At 36.3% G+C, this 16,728-nt stretch overlaps 1 protein-coding gene across 1 annotated transcript in view; it reads left to right on the top strand.

The window, feature by feature from the left end:
• Positions 1-12,045, top strand: part of LOC103198603 (sulfotransferase 1 family member D1) — a 27,405-nt gene extending 15,360 nt beyond the window's left edge. The window contains exons 4-7 of the mRNA XM_007942771.1: positions 3,025-3,151; positions 6,573-6,667; positions 7,994-8,171; positions 11,933-12,045. Coding sequence (XP_007940962.1) covers positions 3,025-3,151; positions 6,573-6,667; positions 7,994-8,171; positions 11,933-12,045 — 513 coding nt within the window. The remainder of the gene's footprint in view (positions 1-3,024; positions 3,152-6,572; positions 6,668-7,993; positions 8,172-11,932) is intronic.
• Positions 12,046-16,728: the final 4,683 nt, after the last annotated feature.

Below are 16,728 nucleotides of genomic sequence, written 5' to 3'. Positions count from 1 at the left end.
TCCACTTCTATATCCTTCCCTTCAAGGCTCAGGGGTCCAAGATTATCTTCTGTGTCTGTGTTAATTGGTTTCCCTTTTCTTTGTTGGAGAGGGTCTGTGAAGTCTTTCTGCCTAGTCTGGCATCTTGCTGGAACCTCAGGATTTTCATTTTCTTTATGGTGAGATGTAATCCATACTACAGACTGTGGTTTTTAATCTTCATCCGTAACTGTTTCAAGTCATCCTCACTTTCAGCAAGCAAAGTTGTATTGTCTGCGTATCTCAGATTGTTAATGAGTCTTCCTCCAATCCTGATGCCATGCTCTTCTTCATATAGCCCAGAGTCTTGGATCATTTGCTCAGAATACAGATTGATTAAATACAGTGAAAGGATACAACCCTGGAACACTCCCTTACTGATTTTAAACCATGAAGCATCCCCTTGTTCTGTTGGAAAGACAGTCTCCCGGTCTATGTATAGGTTCCTCATGAGCACAATGAAGTATTCTGGAATTCCCATTCTTCTCAATGTTAACCATAATTTGTTAAGATCCACACAGTTGAAATATTTTGCAATGAAACAATAAAACACAAGTAGACATCTTTCTGGTATTTGCTTTCAGCCAAGATCCATCTGACATCATCAATGATATCCCTTGTTGCCTGTCTTCTTCTGCAGCCAGCTTGCATTTCTGCAAGTTCTCTGTCAATATACTGCTGAACACATTTTTAAATGATATTCAGCAAGATTTTACTTGAGTGTGATTCTAATGATATTGTTCAATAATGTCCACCTTCTGTAGGATCAACTTTCTTTGGAATGGATACAAATATGGATCTCTTCCAACCAGTTAGCCAGGTAGCTGTCTTCCAAATTTCCTGGCATAGATGAGTAAGTGCTTCCAGTGTGGTATATGTTGGAACATCTCAATGGGTATTCTTTCCATCAGTTCCTGGAGCCTTCAACAATTCCTATGGTGCAGCTTTGACTTCTTCTTTCAGTACCATTGGTTCTTGATCATATGATACCTCCAGAAAAGGATGAACAGTGACCAATTCTTTTTGGTACAGTGACTCTCTGTATTTCTTCCATCTTATTTTGATGTTTCCAGCATCATTCAATATTTTGCCTATAGAATTTTTCAATACTGAAACTTGAGGCTTGAATTTTTTCTTCAGTTCTTTCAACTTGAGAAATGCTGAGTATGTTCTTCCTTTTTGGTATTCGATCTCGAGATCTTTGCATGTTTCATTATGATTATTTACTTGGCCTTCTCGGGCTGCTCTTTGAAATCTTCTGTTCAGCTCTTTTATCTTTTCATTTCCTCCATTTTCTTTAGCTATTCTCCTTTTAAGAGCAAGTTTCAGAGTCTCTTCTGACATCCATTTTGGTCTTTTCTTTCTTTCCTGTCTTTTTAATGACATTTTGCTTTCTTCATAAATGATGCTCTTGATGTCATCCCACAATTCTTCTGGTTTTTGGTCATTGGTGTTCAGTGCATCAAATCTATTCTTTAGATGATCAGTGAATTCAGGGGGGATATTAAGGTCATATTTAGGCTCCTATCTACTTGTTATAATTGTCTTCAGCTTCAACTTGAATGTGCATATGAGCAGTTGGTGGTCTGCTGCACAGTCAGTTCCTGGCCTTGTTTTGGCTGAAGATATTGAGCTTTTCTCTTCTTTCCACAGATATAGTCAATCTGACTCCTGTGTATTCCATCTGACAAAGTCCACATGTATAGCCACAAATTTTGTTGTCAACAAAAGGTATCTGTAATGCATAAGTTGTTGGTCTTGCAAAATTCTATTATATGATCTCCAACATTATGTCTATCACCAAGGCCATAATTTCTAACTACTGGTAATTCTTCTTTGTTTCAACTTTTGGATTCCAATCACCAGTGATAATCAACACATCTTGATTGCATGTTTGGTCAATTTCAGACTGCAGATGTTGATAAAAATCTTCAGTTTTCTCATCTTAGGTTTGGTGGTTGGTACATAAATCTGAATAATAGTCATATTAACTGGTCTTCCTTGTAGGCATATGGTTATTATCCTATCACTGACAGCATTGTACTTCAGGATAGATCTTGAAACATTCTTTGTGACAATGCTTGCCATGCCATTCCTCTTCAATTTCTCATTCCCGGCATAGTTGGTCATATGTTGTCTGATTCAAAATGGTCAAAACTAGTTAATTGCAGCTCACTACTGCCTAGGATATTGATCTTTATGTGTTCCATTTCATTTTTGTCAACTTCCAATTTTCCTAGATTCATACTTCATACATTCCATGCTCTGATTACTAATAGATGTTTGCAGCTGTTTCTTCTCATTTTGAGTGATGCCACACCAGCAAATGGAGATCCCAAAAGGTTTATCCCATCCACATCATTAAGGCCAGCTCTCGTCAGAAGAGGCAGCTCTTCCTCAGTCATATTTTGAGTGCCTTCCTATCTGAAAAGCACATATTCTGGTATTATATTGGACAATGTTTCAGGGTTATTTATAAAAATTTCCAGTAATGTATCAGACAGGTTTTCACTGATATTCATAAGGTTTTCACTGGGCAATACTTTGAGAAGTGGATGGCCCCTTCCTTCATCTGAGTCTGTCTTAGTCTGGAAGCTCTGCTGAAATTTGTCCACTTAGGTGACCATACTGGTATTTGAAACACTGGTGGCATAGCCTCTAGCCTCACAGCAACACATAAGCCACCACAGTACAACAAACATACAGATGAGTGGTGGAATTTAAGGATAATACCAATATTTTTTTAATTTAATATTATAATTCTTATGACAGATGTTTTTCATCATTCAAAAGATGTTGTTTTCAAAGGCTAAAGAGAAAGTGTTCGCATGACAGAACATTCTATTTTAAAACAATATGTATAATTTTGAATATATTATATAAGGAAATAGATGTAAATGTTAGGATTAAGAAATAGAAAAGCAAACTAAGGATTCTATCAAGATAAGCACAAATTCTCTTTTACACAAAAGAAATAAAATACTCATTTTCTATTTCTCTGCACAGATGATCTATGTGGCACGAAATGCCAAAGATGTGGCTGTCTCTTACTATTATTTCCACCAGATGGCAAAAATACACCCAGATCCTGGTACCTGGGAGGAGTTCCTGCATAATTTCATGGCTGGAAATGGTGGGTCCAACTTTTCTTTTAATCATGGTGCTCCATAATGGAAGATCTTTTTTGTAAGAATATGTAAAGTTCAAATATAAATTATATGTCCGTTATAAATCTAGTATGTGCCCAATGGTCTAAGATATATTATAAAGAATATAGAAGATGCAGAATATGTTGTCTCTTCCCCTAAAGGAGTATAATTTTGGGAATATGTAACACATAGATTTTGGGGCCCATACTTTCATTTTTGTTATTGTTAGGTGCCATCCAGTGGATTCCGACTCATAGTGACCCTATGTATGACAGAATAAAACATTGCCTAGTCCTGCACCATCCTCACACTTGTTGCTTTGTTTAAGCACATTGTTGTAGCCACTGTGCCAATCTATCTCATTAAGAGATTTCCTCTTTTGCACTAACCCTCTACTTTACTAAGTGTCATGTTCTTCTCCAAGGACTTGTCCCTTCTGATAACATGTCCAAAGTATGTGAAAGAGGTCTCATCACCCATGCTTCCAAGGAGCACTCTGGCTATACTTCTTCCAAGACAGATTTGTTCATTTTCCTGACAGTCTATGGTATACTCAATATTATTCACCAACATCATAATTCAAAGACATCAATTCTTCTATCTTCTTTATTTGTTGTTTAGCTTTCACATGAATATAAGGTAATTGAAAATCCTATGGCTTGAGTGAAGCACACATTAGTTCACAAAGTGATATATTTGCTTTTAACACTTTAAAAAGGTCTTTTGCAGCATATTTTCCCAATACAATTGCAGTGTAGTCAATTACATAGTGTGACTTTTCTAGCCATAAGTCTTTGTAAACTCTGTTGGTAGAATTTGCTGTGAGCAATTAAGTAACTCCTAATTGTTAATCTTATCTACTTGGGGTATTTCTGTTGTGAGCAGCACACTGTAATTTTCTGGGAAGTTCTCTCTCTCTGAGGTGCATAGAATTCTGATGTCGGGATTGGTTGGTTTGGGCCACTCTGCGAGGCTCAAAAGGTGCCCTCCTATAGGCAGAAGGAGTCTTTCTGACTGCTGGCTAAGATAGGCTGCTGAGATAAACGTACTCCTAAGATACATGAGAGACACATGCTGCTGAGAGAGATGCAAGAGACGTGCACTACTGAGAGTGATTCGCTACTGAGACTGCCAGCTGCTGAATGAGATGGCTGGCTGAGAGAGACTGAGTGCGTTTCTGAACTTGAATTGTAGTCTGGTGCTTCCCTAATAAATCCTATAATCTGTGAGTTCTGTGTGGCCACTGCTATGAGTTATCAAACCCAGCAAAGACATGGAGGGTGCTGCAGGAGGAACCAATGGTGAAAAGGCTGGAAGGAGGCAGCATGTCTGGCCTTGCAAGAATAGGCCTTGGGCCACTGATGGTGATTCTGTCTTCCTCTTGTGGGGTTACAGGAGGTCAGAAGATGTGGCCTCCTTGCCCCTTTGGCAGCAATACATCAGTTGATTTCCTGAATGTTTCTTTAGACTAAACAAACCAAACCTACTACAATCAAGTCAATTACAATGCATTACAACCCCATTGGGTTTCCAAGGCAGTAAATCTTTATTGAAGTAGATTGCCTCATTTTCCTTCTGCAGAGCAACTGGTAGGTTTGAACTGCCAACCTTCTGGATAGCAGTCAAATGCCTCAGGCACTGCACCATCAGAGTTCCAATGCTTACTCATTACTGGAAAGTTTAAAGCATCCATACCATTATTGGCATCCATGCATTATACTGTTTAAATTTTGTACATATTCCTTGGACAGTCTTTTCTCTATCATTCCTTTGTTTTATTAATGAACTGTGAAGATTCTTGAGTGAGGGCTTTATCCTAGGTCTCTGTTATTCTACTTGTTTGTTTCCTGTTTCAAAGAAACACATTAATATCTATGGTAGTAACTCTCATGTATTCTTCAACTCCTGACTTCTCATGTAAGGCCATTAAATGCTTGCAGCACAAACCAATTTGGAAATCTGTTTTGTAAATTTCAAAGCAGATTTTATAAAATATCTTCAACTGCTTTTTCTTTTAAAAATACATTTGATATACTCATATGGTGGTGCCACCATATTTCTGCTGTTTTGGACTATAAAAGGTAGAGTCTTTTCTGAATCTTCTCTGGATATCAATTTTCATTAAATCTCAAAGATAATTTATTTAATTTATCATTATAGTAACTCTTAAATTATTTGCAGGTACGTTTTATTTGCTGCAAACCTAGAACATGTCTAAATTACCTAATTTTAATAATATAGTAATTTTTGCCCTTCAGTTTAGGCTCCACTAACTCCATCCTGTTGGAGATATAAATTTAAATAGTACTTAGTTGTTTTGATTTATGAAGGACCATAAAACTTCAGCATAAGCTCAATTTAATGTAGCAAGAAACAACAGGCTTTTCCAAGGCCTTGGAAAACGTAGAAACATTTCAACAGAGTTTTCATAAGACTCATTGGAAAAAATAGACCATAAAGATCAGAAATCAGAGAGACAATAAGCAGGGAGACCAATTAGAATACATTTGTAGAATACACTATGACTGAAAACCAAGATGTTAAAATTTTTTTAAGAGTACATTGCAATGAAATATGTGTATAGTTTATATCTTCAAATAAAATTTTCAATACTATTTCTTATTGGTGAGTTTCCATATGCCTGAACCTAATAGAAGCAGAAAACTTTTTTTTTTTTCTATATTATTTAACCAGCCACTTTAGCACTAATTTCAGTATGACTGATGTTAAATGAATCTCTTGGAAACATTTTACACCTGTATCATCACTGCCTAAAATCATGTAAAATGATTTTGTGTTACCTACAAAACAAAACCTGTATCTCCATCTATAAATGAAGACACTATATTTTTGTCATTGACTTCCATCTCCTTCCCTGTTTTTCCATGTTATCCTGTGAAAACCTTCTTACTGAGGCAACTACATCTCAAGGTATCTTGTATAGTTTCATGTTTGCTGTGACTTGTTGTATTCTCTGTCCATAGAATGTCATCTTTATTCTTTTCATTGCCAAAGCCCTTTCCTCCTTATATCCAAATATACTTTACCTTCTCCACAGCTGCTTCTTAACTACTCCACTCCTATGATGTTCTCACTTTTTTTTCCCTCTCTTAAAGACTGCCATATCATTTTCTATCTGTGTTACTCAGTATCTGCCAGGTTGCTCTCATATTTGTAGTTTTATTTATTAGAAGTATTTTCTCCTTTCTTAAAAAAAAAAAAAAAAAAAACTGAAAATCAGGGAGAATAGGTTATTCATTTACTTCCATTATCCTTAGCATGCACTTTCTTGAACTAATAGGTATTAATAAGTGTGTGTTGATAACAATGCCTTATAATGGCATCTGACAATTCTTTATTCATTCAAATAGTAAAAATTTGAAACTATTTTATCTTTAAATATAGTGTGCTTTGGTTCCTGGTATGATCATGTGAAGGGCTGGTGGGAGAAGAGGAAAGATTATCGTATCCTTTACCTATTCTATGAAGACATGAAAGAGGTAAGAGTCCACAGCAATTTTTTCTTTATTTTTGATGGAATCCCCATATGGCTAATCTACTATCCTATCAGTTTTCCATCCATTCCTCTTTTTTTGTTCACCTTATATCCATTTATTTCTATCACTTATTCCTCCACACACAGGCATCTATCTTATCTTTTTGGAGTTTCTTTTCTTCTATCCATTCAGTCAGAATGGTCTTTTTGAAAACTGAATCACAGTATGTCTACTACTGGCTTCAAATTTCTCAATGATTTCTGTTCCTATATAAAATGCAATGTCTTTAAGATCATTTAAAAAGCATGGCATAAGTTAGTCCTTATATATCCCTCCAACTTCTTGTGCCACTTTTTCCTTTCTGTCTAAGTGAATCTGCTGAAATCATTCTTTCCCTCTATCCGAGGACTAACATTATCCTTCAAGTCTTAAATGTCACCTCTACATAGAATATTTTTCCTGACCCCAAAGTTAAATAATCCTCACCAATATTCTCTGTTAAAGACTCTTTTGTTTTCATTGCTCTACCACAACTTGTAATGATTTTATGTGTGTGTTTCTTATATTTTATTGGTCTCCTCCACTGTAATATAAGTTCCTTGAATTTGAAACTGTAATTATCTTGTCCATGGTAGTTTCCACAGTGTCAAGCACATTGGGGAGACAATGCAATTTTCTTATTTAATCTATAAAACATCTAACTTATATTTTTCATCTTCCACTTGACTATTAATGTGGAAAAATAAATGGCTCTCTAATTTGATTTAAAAACATAGTCTGATCTAATTATTTAAACAGTCACTTTAAGAAATATCTGTCTTAAATTTTCTCATATACTCTCTTAAATTTATCTCAGGTAGCCAGCCCTTTTTCTCTTTAAGATAATGTCTGGGTGTATGGATTAATAGGTGAAGTATACATGACATTATGAGAATGAAGGAGGAGACAATGTCAACTGACTTTTATAGTCTGTAGAGTGATTTTCTTTCTTTTTTTAATCACCTGACTTCTGAAGCCATACTGGCATTCAAAACCAAAATAATTTCTTCTACTACATTGTCAGAATTAAACCAAACCCACTGCTATCAAGTTGATTCTGACTCATAGCAACCCTCATTGGGTTTCCAAGGTTGTAAATCTTTACAGAGGTAGATTGCCACAACTTCCTCCCACAGAGAAGCTGGTGAGTTGAACCACCAACCTTCTGGTTACCAGCTAAATGCCTTACCCACTGCACCACTAGAGTTCCTTATTAAATGCATTGCCTGTTAAGTGACTTAATCCACCTGATCTACTTGGAATAATCATTTTGCTTTCTAATTCTGTTAGGATCCAAAGTGCAGTCTTCATAAGTTGTTAAAGTTCCTGGAAAAAGAGCTTCCAGAAGAAACAGTAGATAAGATCCTCTATCATAGTTCATTCGACGTGATGAAGCAGAACCCAAGTGCAAATTATACTACTATGGCGTCTGAAATGGACCATTCTGTGTCACCCTTCATGAGAAAGGGTAAGAATATCATACAGCAGTTTTTGAATAGCTTTCTGGATACAATATAAAAGATGTGGGTGGGAAGATAAAAGTGATACTGAAAGAAATGGAAAGATACTGAGCATGCTGAGGAGGAAAACATAAAAATAAGCTTAGAGGTAACTGTGCAAACAAACCCTATCTTTTATGAAAGCCTAACATTCTCTAATAAGAACAATTTATGCCTCAGTAAGCATCAGCTTTGGAAGCATCAGTAACTTGTGCTTCAATAAGAGTCAGCCTTGAAAGTCATTTAATGTTGATTAAGGATAAGGTTGCACAGCTGGTTATTGTAATTATTGTCAATAAATTGTACATCTGTAAAACATTGAATTGGCAAGTGTTGTGTGACAGATATGTTGACAACAACAACAAAAGCAAACCAAAACAAAAAGATTAGCTGCTGAGGCTGCTTATGTACAACCAAAGACCTCATTTGGTTTAGAGGTTTAAGGTCGTGGTTTCATGGGACATCCCAATTAATTGGCCTAATAAAATGTGTAATGTTTCTGTTCTACCTCCTAGTTTGATGTGTAGTGCCTAGCGTCTTAAAACTTCCAAGCAATCATCCAAAGCGCAATTGGTCTCTAGCTGCCCGGAAAAACAAGGAGAAAAGGGGAGTCAGGAAAAGGAGGAGGATACAGAATACGTGGCTAATTGCCTGCAGGAACAACTGTCTCCTTTGCTATGAGACAAGAAGACCTGGGATGGTTCCAGGCTATCATTTCTGAACATTTTGATCAAATATTCCATAGAAGAGTCCTAGTCAAAAAGGAGAAATGCAGAACAGAATTTCAAATTCTCATGGACTCCAGACTTTGTGGATCCATGAAGATTGGATAAATTCCTGGAATTATTGCCCTGAGATAATCTTTAAAACTTAAACCAAAAATGGCCCCTGAAGTCTTCTTCAAAACAAACAATAATTTAACTTAAAAAGTTTTTTTTTTTTTTAAAAAAAAAAAGGTCTACCTTAAAAAAAAAAAAAAAATCTACCTTAAACATTATGCTCTTTTAAGAACTACCTATATGGAAGCTCTGGTAGCATAGTGCCTAAGGCATTTGACTGCTAACCAGAAGGCTGGTGGTTCAAACCACCAAACCTTGGAAGGAAGATGGGGCAATCTACTTCCATAGTGATACTGCCTCGGAAACCCAAGGAGGGGTCGCTATGAGTCGGGTCTGACTTGATGGCAAATAACAACAACAACATATGGGATCAAACTGATAATTGTAACTAGAAATATTAGATAGAAACTTTAGGGGGCAGTGAATTTATGTTAATAAGGAAGAAAAAAACTCAGAAAAGGAGAATAAGGATGGTTACAGAGCTCAAAGAAGGTAATTAATGTCACTAAATGGTGGCATAGTGCCTAAGGCACTTGGCTGCTAAGCAGAGGGTTGGTGGTTGAAACCCATCAGCTACTCCATGGAAGGAAGACTGGGCAATCTACTTCCATAAAGCTTTACTGCCTTGGAAACCCAAAGGGGGTCACTATTGAGTCAGAATGGAGTCAATGGCAGTGAGTTTTGTTTAAATGGTACATGTAGAAACTGTTGAAGTATATTGTGATGTGTATATATATTCTCAGCAACAAAAAATAAATAAATAAAAGTATATATTAAAAGGATGAAATTTATTTGTCTGAATGACCTAGACCTTTGTCTTCTTCCTTAAAAAAAAAAAAAAAAATTGCTATGGTAGATAACTAGCTTAAGTAATGTTAGGTGTAGAATTAATGAGATTGTCGTTGTTATTCGAAATCATTACACTCTCAGCATTGAACTCAAGGGACAGTATCTTGCACAAAATGGGCCTTCTGCAAAATTGTGGCCTACTGAGCTGAATTGTGTTTGTATGTGAGAGAAAGATGTTGTTAGTGTATTTATTAGTCAGCTTTCTATACAATAAACACCCAAGAATCCTAGTGACTTAAAAACCATGAGATTTATTTTTCTTTTAAGTTACTTGTTGGTGGATGTTCAGTTAGCTGTGACTGCTGCAGTTTTGCTCAACTCTTTTTCTTTTCACTTTTTCTGGTCTCTTCTGGGTTCATTTTCTTGTGCTTTCTTTCTGAAATCCGGGTTGAAAGAGGTGCCCATATGTGGGAAATATCTGACATCATGGTCTAGATGAAGAGCAAGAAGAGTCGGTAGAAACTAGTAATATCTTTTAAAGTTTCTGTTCAGATGTGGTATATGTCACACATAATCAAATTCCATGGACCAAAGCATATCAAAAAGGCAAGTCCAAAGTTAATGAGGCAAGGAAGAATGAGCACAACACATGACTAAGGACAGAGATGTAAAATCTCCTTAAAGTGAAGGGGAGGAGTGATAATTATTAACATTAACACAATCTGGGACAATTTTTGGAGACAAATATCCTTGTGAGGGGGTGCAAAGGAACTATTAAGGATAATTTTAATTATAAAGTATCTTAGTAGATCTGACAATTTTTTCAGAAAGAAAGTATGTATGTCATAGATAAATCTTGCTCTGAGAATATCTGATCTCAACTAGATATGAGTTAACCTCCTAGAGGACATTAACAAATGTTTAGAAATGCCTTTATCACTACTGGCATCTAATGAGTAGAGGCCAAGGATGCTGCAAAACACATGACAGTTCCCACAGCAAAAAATTATCTGATCCCAAAATGTCAATGATTTTGAGGTTGAAAAACCTAGACCAGACTGACCAAATTCTTTGGTGTGATTCCCCATCCCCATTTCCCCTATCCCAAAATAGCTTCCTTGACCTGTCTTCTTGGTAATCCTGTGAGATGTCCTATGAAAATGGTTTTCTGTTATCAAATATTCATAGCAAATCCTATTATTATTGTTGTTGTTATGTGCCGTCGAGTCGGACCCGACTCATAGCGACCCCTCCTTGGGTTTCCGAGGCAGTATCACTACGGAAGTAGATTGCCCCATCTTCCTTCCAAGGAGCGGCTGGTGGGTTTGACTGCCAGCCTTCTGGTTAGCAGTCAAGTGCCTTAGGCACTGCACTACCAGAGCTCCCAGCAAATGCTGTATCCTATGTTAGTCCTTCAAAATTTATCATATAATTAGTCTTTGGGAGACTTTGAAAAATCCTATAGTAAAGAAATCTGTGTAATTCTGTTTAATAGTAAGCAATTCCTGATCTTGCATAATTATATAATTTTATTTCTCATAAGATAAATTGCTGCCTCACTTTAGAAAGTATAATTTTAAAATGAATCAAAACATCTTTGTATTCTTTGTTAATAAAACTCTTGAAACCAAAGAGTAAGGGTTTTTGGCTTTCTCTCAGTGACAATTCTCAGAACTATTTAATGTATTAGTTTCTTACATAAGATACTGGAAAAACCTGTGGGAATTTGTATAAAGCTAAGAAGGTCTCACTTAGTGCCATTGAGTAGATTCGACTCATAGCAACACCTCCTTGGGTTTCCAAGGCGGTATCTCTACAGAAGTAGATTGCTCAATCTTCCTTCCAAGGAGTGGCTGGTGGGTTTGAACTGCTAGGCTTTAGGTTAGCAGGCAAATGCCTTAGCCACTTAGCCACCAGAACTCCTAGGAGTCTGAAAGTGGTAGTAGGTATCGAGGAAGAGAGCTGGGGGGCAGATATAACATTCTAAAGTTAAAAGCTTTTTTTTTTTTTTTTTGATGGTAATTCAATTAAATCTGATTTGAGGACATAAGTTTACAATAGTCTTAAATTTGCCATTTCATTTTTATTTATTTATTTTTCAGGTATTTCTGGAGACTGGAAGAATCACTTCACTGTAGCCCAGTATGAGAGATTTGAAGAAGATTATGCAAAGAAAATGAAAGGATCTACACTGCAGTTTCGATCAGAAATTTAAGAACATTTGTTCTTTCTCCAACTCTTTTAGCTGGCACCTAAGTCAAAAGGAAAAGAGAAAAACAAAACTCTTCAACTTTAATGAAAGGAAAGTCTGTGTGTGATGATTCCATATGTACTTACATTAGTGTTTGATGATACAATACATTAATGCTTTATAATAGTATATTTGGAGAATTTCAAAATCTACTGTGGAAAAACTAATACCATCTATGATTTTAACTTTTGGGTGGTAGTTTTGAAAACTAAAAATTAAATTAAAAAATAGGCTTAGAAAGCTACAAAGATATGTGCTTTATCTATTAAAGTCAATGAAACATATGTTCTCAGTGATTCAACTTGCAAAGAAAAGACTTAGGGAAGTTTTTAAGATGTATTTTTAAAAATCCCCTTAAAAAGGTTTTAGTTTCTCTGTGTTATATGCCTAAGATGACACCAGAGTCATATTAGGTAAATGACATTTGTGTGTGTGTGTGTGTGCACAAAAAGTTCATTGAAAATTATTGTTCTAGAATAGTTTAAAAAAGACAAACTTTTAGAATAATTATTAATCATAGTTTTCTCATGTTATAGCTTATATATGAATTATCTAAAATAACACCAATAATGTAATCAATAAATTCATGTTGCACAAATATTGTCTGCATAATACATGAGCTGCTTTCAGACCTAAAATCAATGAACAGTAATTCATGATAATACCAAACTAATCAAATTTATTAAACACTTCCTATGTATAAATGTGCCTTACAGATAACAAAGAATAAAACACAGATCCTTATTATAAAGGACTTTAAGTTGGAGTAGGGAGAATAAAAAAATGATTGTGAGAAGAACATAGAAACAACCACACTACTAACAGCTGATATTTATTGAAATTTTACTATAGAACAAGTGCTGTGTTATATTATTTGTATGGCTTTACTTCAATCTTTTAAAGATACACATTGTGGTTTTCCCAGTTTTACTGACAAATAAAAAAAGTTCTGTTCAATTTTGGTAATACATTTCTATCATCATATAACATGTGATGTCATTGCATTTTTAAAATAATTTTAATAATCAGTGCAAAACCCACTGAAGCTCTTTGGAAATTGTTTTTTGAAATTTGGTTTCCCAGTTCTTTTAAGTATGTTGATATGACAAACAAGCATTACACACTACACATGATTAAACTCATCATCACATAGGATTAAATTCACCAACTCAGATAGGTATTATCTTCTATCAAAAACATGACTTTGATATAGGCAGTTCAATTACATTCAAGATGTGAGAATATTCAGCTCCCCTTTAAGGCCAGTTCAGATACATTAAATCTTATAAGAATTGGCCAACACTCCTTATCTTATAGCATCTAAAGCAAGGAAAGTTTGAGTGATCTGATTATTTCTATTCTCCATATCACATATCTATTATGCTACAGTTGGTCACATTTGCTCAAAAATTTCCCAGAAATGACCATTCTGTCCACTCTTTTGTTCATGATATTAAATCATATTTGGATCATCTCTCAGGATTTCTGTGTAATGCTCTAGATATGGCATTGCTCTCTCTGACACTAATCATTTCAATTTCAAGGTACAGACTGTCTTATCCAAGATTCACTTATTCAACAGGGAAGAAATAAACCATAGATGCACAGAACAATTGTGATGAATCTCCAGGGAAATATGCTAAGTGAAAAAAAAGCTAATCCCCAAAAGGTCAATATTGTATATTTTCTATTTACATAACATTCTTGAGATAGCATAATTATAAACGTGGAGAACAAATTAATGGCTAGAAGTTGTGGGAGGAAAAGGGAGATGATGAGGGGAGGTGAGTGTGAAATGGCAATACCAGAGATCCTGTGGTTATGGAACTGTTCTGTGTCTTGATTGTGTCAACATCAACAGCCTGATTGTGATATTATATTGTAGTTTTACAAGATGTTGCCATTGAGGGAAGCTGGGTAGAGGGCACATGGAGTCTCTATTATTTCTTACAACAACAACAAATAAGAATATACAATTATCTCAACATATAATGTTTAATTAAAAAGAGGACACTTTTAAAGTAAACAGAGGTAACTATAGCCTGAAATGAAGCTTGTTGTTGTTAGGTGTTGTTGAGTTGGCTCTGACTCATTGCGACCCTACATACAACAGAATGAAACACTGCCTGGTCCTGCACCAGCCTCACAATCCTTCCTACACCTTATCCCATCATTGCAGCCACTGTGACAGTACATCTCCTTGAGGGCCTTCCCCCTTTTCACTGATCCTCCATCTTGCTAAGCATAATATTCTTCTTCAGGGAATGGTCCCTTCCAACAACATGACCAAAGTAGGTGAGATGAAGTCTGGTCATTCTTGCTTCCAAGGAGCATTCCAGCTGCACATCCTCCAGGACAAATTTGTTAGTTCTTCTGGCAGTCCATGCCATGGTACTTTCAGTATTCTTGGCCAACACAACTCAAAAGCATTAACTCTTCTAGTCTTCTCTATCATTGTCCAGCTTTCACATGCATATCAGGCAATTGAAAACACCATGATAATCACTTGATAATCACCAAACAATCCTGAGTCTTCAAAGAGACATCTATGTCTTTCAGCACTTTAAAGAGGTCTTTTGCAGTAGCTTTGTCCAGTGCAATAAGTACAGTGTTTCACTGCTATTCATAAACTTTTCACTGGCCAATTCTTTGAGAAGTGGATGGCCCCTTCCTTCTACCAAGTCTATCTGATCTTAGTCCAGAGGCTCTGCTGAAACCTGTCCACCATGGGTGACCCTGTTGGTATTTGAAATACCACCATAGCCTCTACCCTTACAGCAACACACAAGCCACCATAGTACAACAAACTGACAGATAAGTGGTGGAAACAAAGCTTAGTCAAAGAAAACCAGTTACAGGACAATCTAAGGTGTTCTGAGGGAAGCTCTGGTGGCATAGTGCCTAAGGCTAACAAGAAAGCCTACAGTTTAAATCCACTGACCTCGGAAGGAAGACTGGGCAATCCACTTACATAGAGATAGCACCTCAGAAACCCAAGGAGTGGTCACTATGAATTGTAATTGACTCGATGGCAGTAGGTTTTTTTTTTTTTTTTTTTCCTTGGCTTATCATTAGTAATATGTTGCAACATGTAATTTTGTGATGTTATTCTCAAAATTTCACTTGCTTATGTTCAATGTTATGACATTGTTCAAAATTCTGCAGATTTATAAAGTGCCTTAAAATAAAAGGTATTAGTGAAAACTAAAAGAAAAAATGATGTATTAAACATATCATAACAGACCCATGACAGAGTCATTGGAGTAGAACCCCTTCATAAGTCATGGACTACTTTTATGTAATCCTCTGAAGAGGTTCACTGTCCTGTTTGCATCAACAGTATGGAATTTTAAAAAGATAACAAAGAAATTTCTATAGGTAGAGACAAATATTGATTTGGGTGAAGTGGAGGGCAATGTACCAAAGTAAGTGATCAGCATGGTGGCACTAAGGAAGAGAAAGAGACATAGAGAGGTACACATGAGGTATAGACAACAAAGAAGAACCCTTTTGCATGTACAGTATTGTGCTGTCAGTGACGCCAAAATTTGATCTATGGGTGAGTAGATGGGTGGACAGGCTGCATGATCAGATATGTCTCGGCAGGGAGGAGTGTGCCCATGACCATGTATAGGATTACCAGACAATGTTTCTACATGTGTATTTGTATGTGCTATAAGAATGTCTGGGTACATAGTAGAGCTGACAAGGGGCAAGGTTTTGGTGGCTTCTTGGCACAGCCAGCTACCCAGAGGAAGCAATTAATTAGACCAGTGGGCTAAGAACCATGGTTACAGGGAACATCAAGCACAACTTGCATAACATATTACACAAAAGCATTGTTCTACATCCTACTTTGGTGAATAATGACTGGGGTCTTAAAATATTGCAAGCAGACATCTAGATGCAACTATGGGTCTCTCCTCATCCAGAGCAAAGAAGAATGAAGTAAATCAAAGATGCATGGAAACAATTAGTCCAAGGGAATGGTGGACCATGAGATCCTCAGCCTATATGACCGTGAGACCAGAAAAACTAGATGGTGCCCATCTACCACTATCCACCACTCAGAGGGGGATTGGTGCAGGAGATCCTGGATAGAGGGGAGAACAATGTGGAACAAAACTCAAAATCATAAAAACAAAAGACCCCTGAAACTATGGCCCCTACTTACCCTTCAGGTCTGGAACTGAACTCACTCCTATAGCTTCCAGCCAAACAAGACAGACATATGGAGTAAACATTTACATCAGATAGGTACACTCTTTGGAGTGATCAATCACAAGAGAACAGAAGGGCATTCTTTGTATAGGGAGACAGCTTGGAGGGTGAGAGTTCATGGGAGGGAAGGACAGAGGGAAGAGGTAACTACAGGGAGGAAGTGGAAAGACAGCTGTTACATATGTGGAAATTGTAGCCAATGTCATGAAACAAAATGTGTATGAACTGCTGTACAGAAAAAAATTTTTCTCTGTAAACTTTCACCCAAATCACAATAAAAATTAAAAATACTTATATTATTAAAGAAAAAAAAGAAATTTGTTCTAACTTCTGTTGTTGTTGTTGTTGTTACTTGCCATCGAGTCGCCCCCAACTCATAGCGACCCCTCCTTGGGTTTCCGAGGCAGTATCACTACGGAAGTAGGA

Source organism: Orycteropus afer, unplaced genomic scaffold, assembly GCF_000298275.1.
Source record: "Orycteropus afer afer isolate SDZICR_OR568_19922 unplaced genomic scaffold, OryAfe1.0 scaffold00098, whole genome shotgun sequence".
NCBI classification, from domain to species: domain Eukaryota; kingdom Metazoa; phylum Chordata; class Mammalia; order Tubulidentata; family Orycteropodidae; genus Orycteropus; species Orycteropus afer.
Note: the sequence above shows the minus strand (reverse complement) of the source record. Positions and strands in the feature narration are given on the sequence as shown.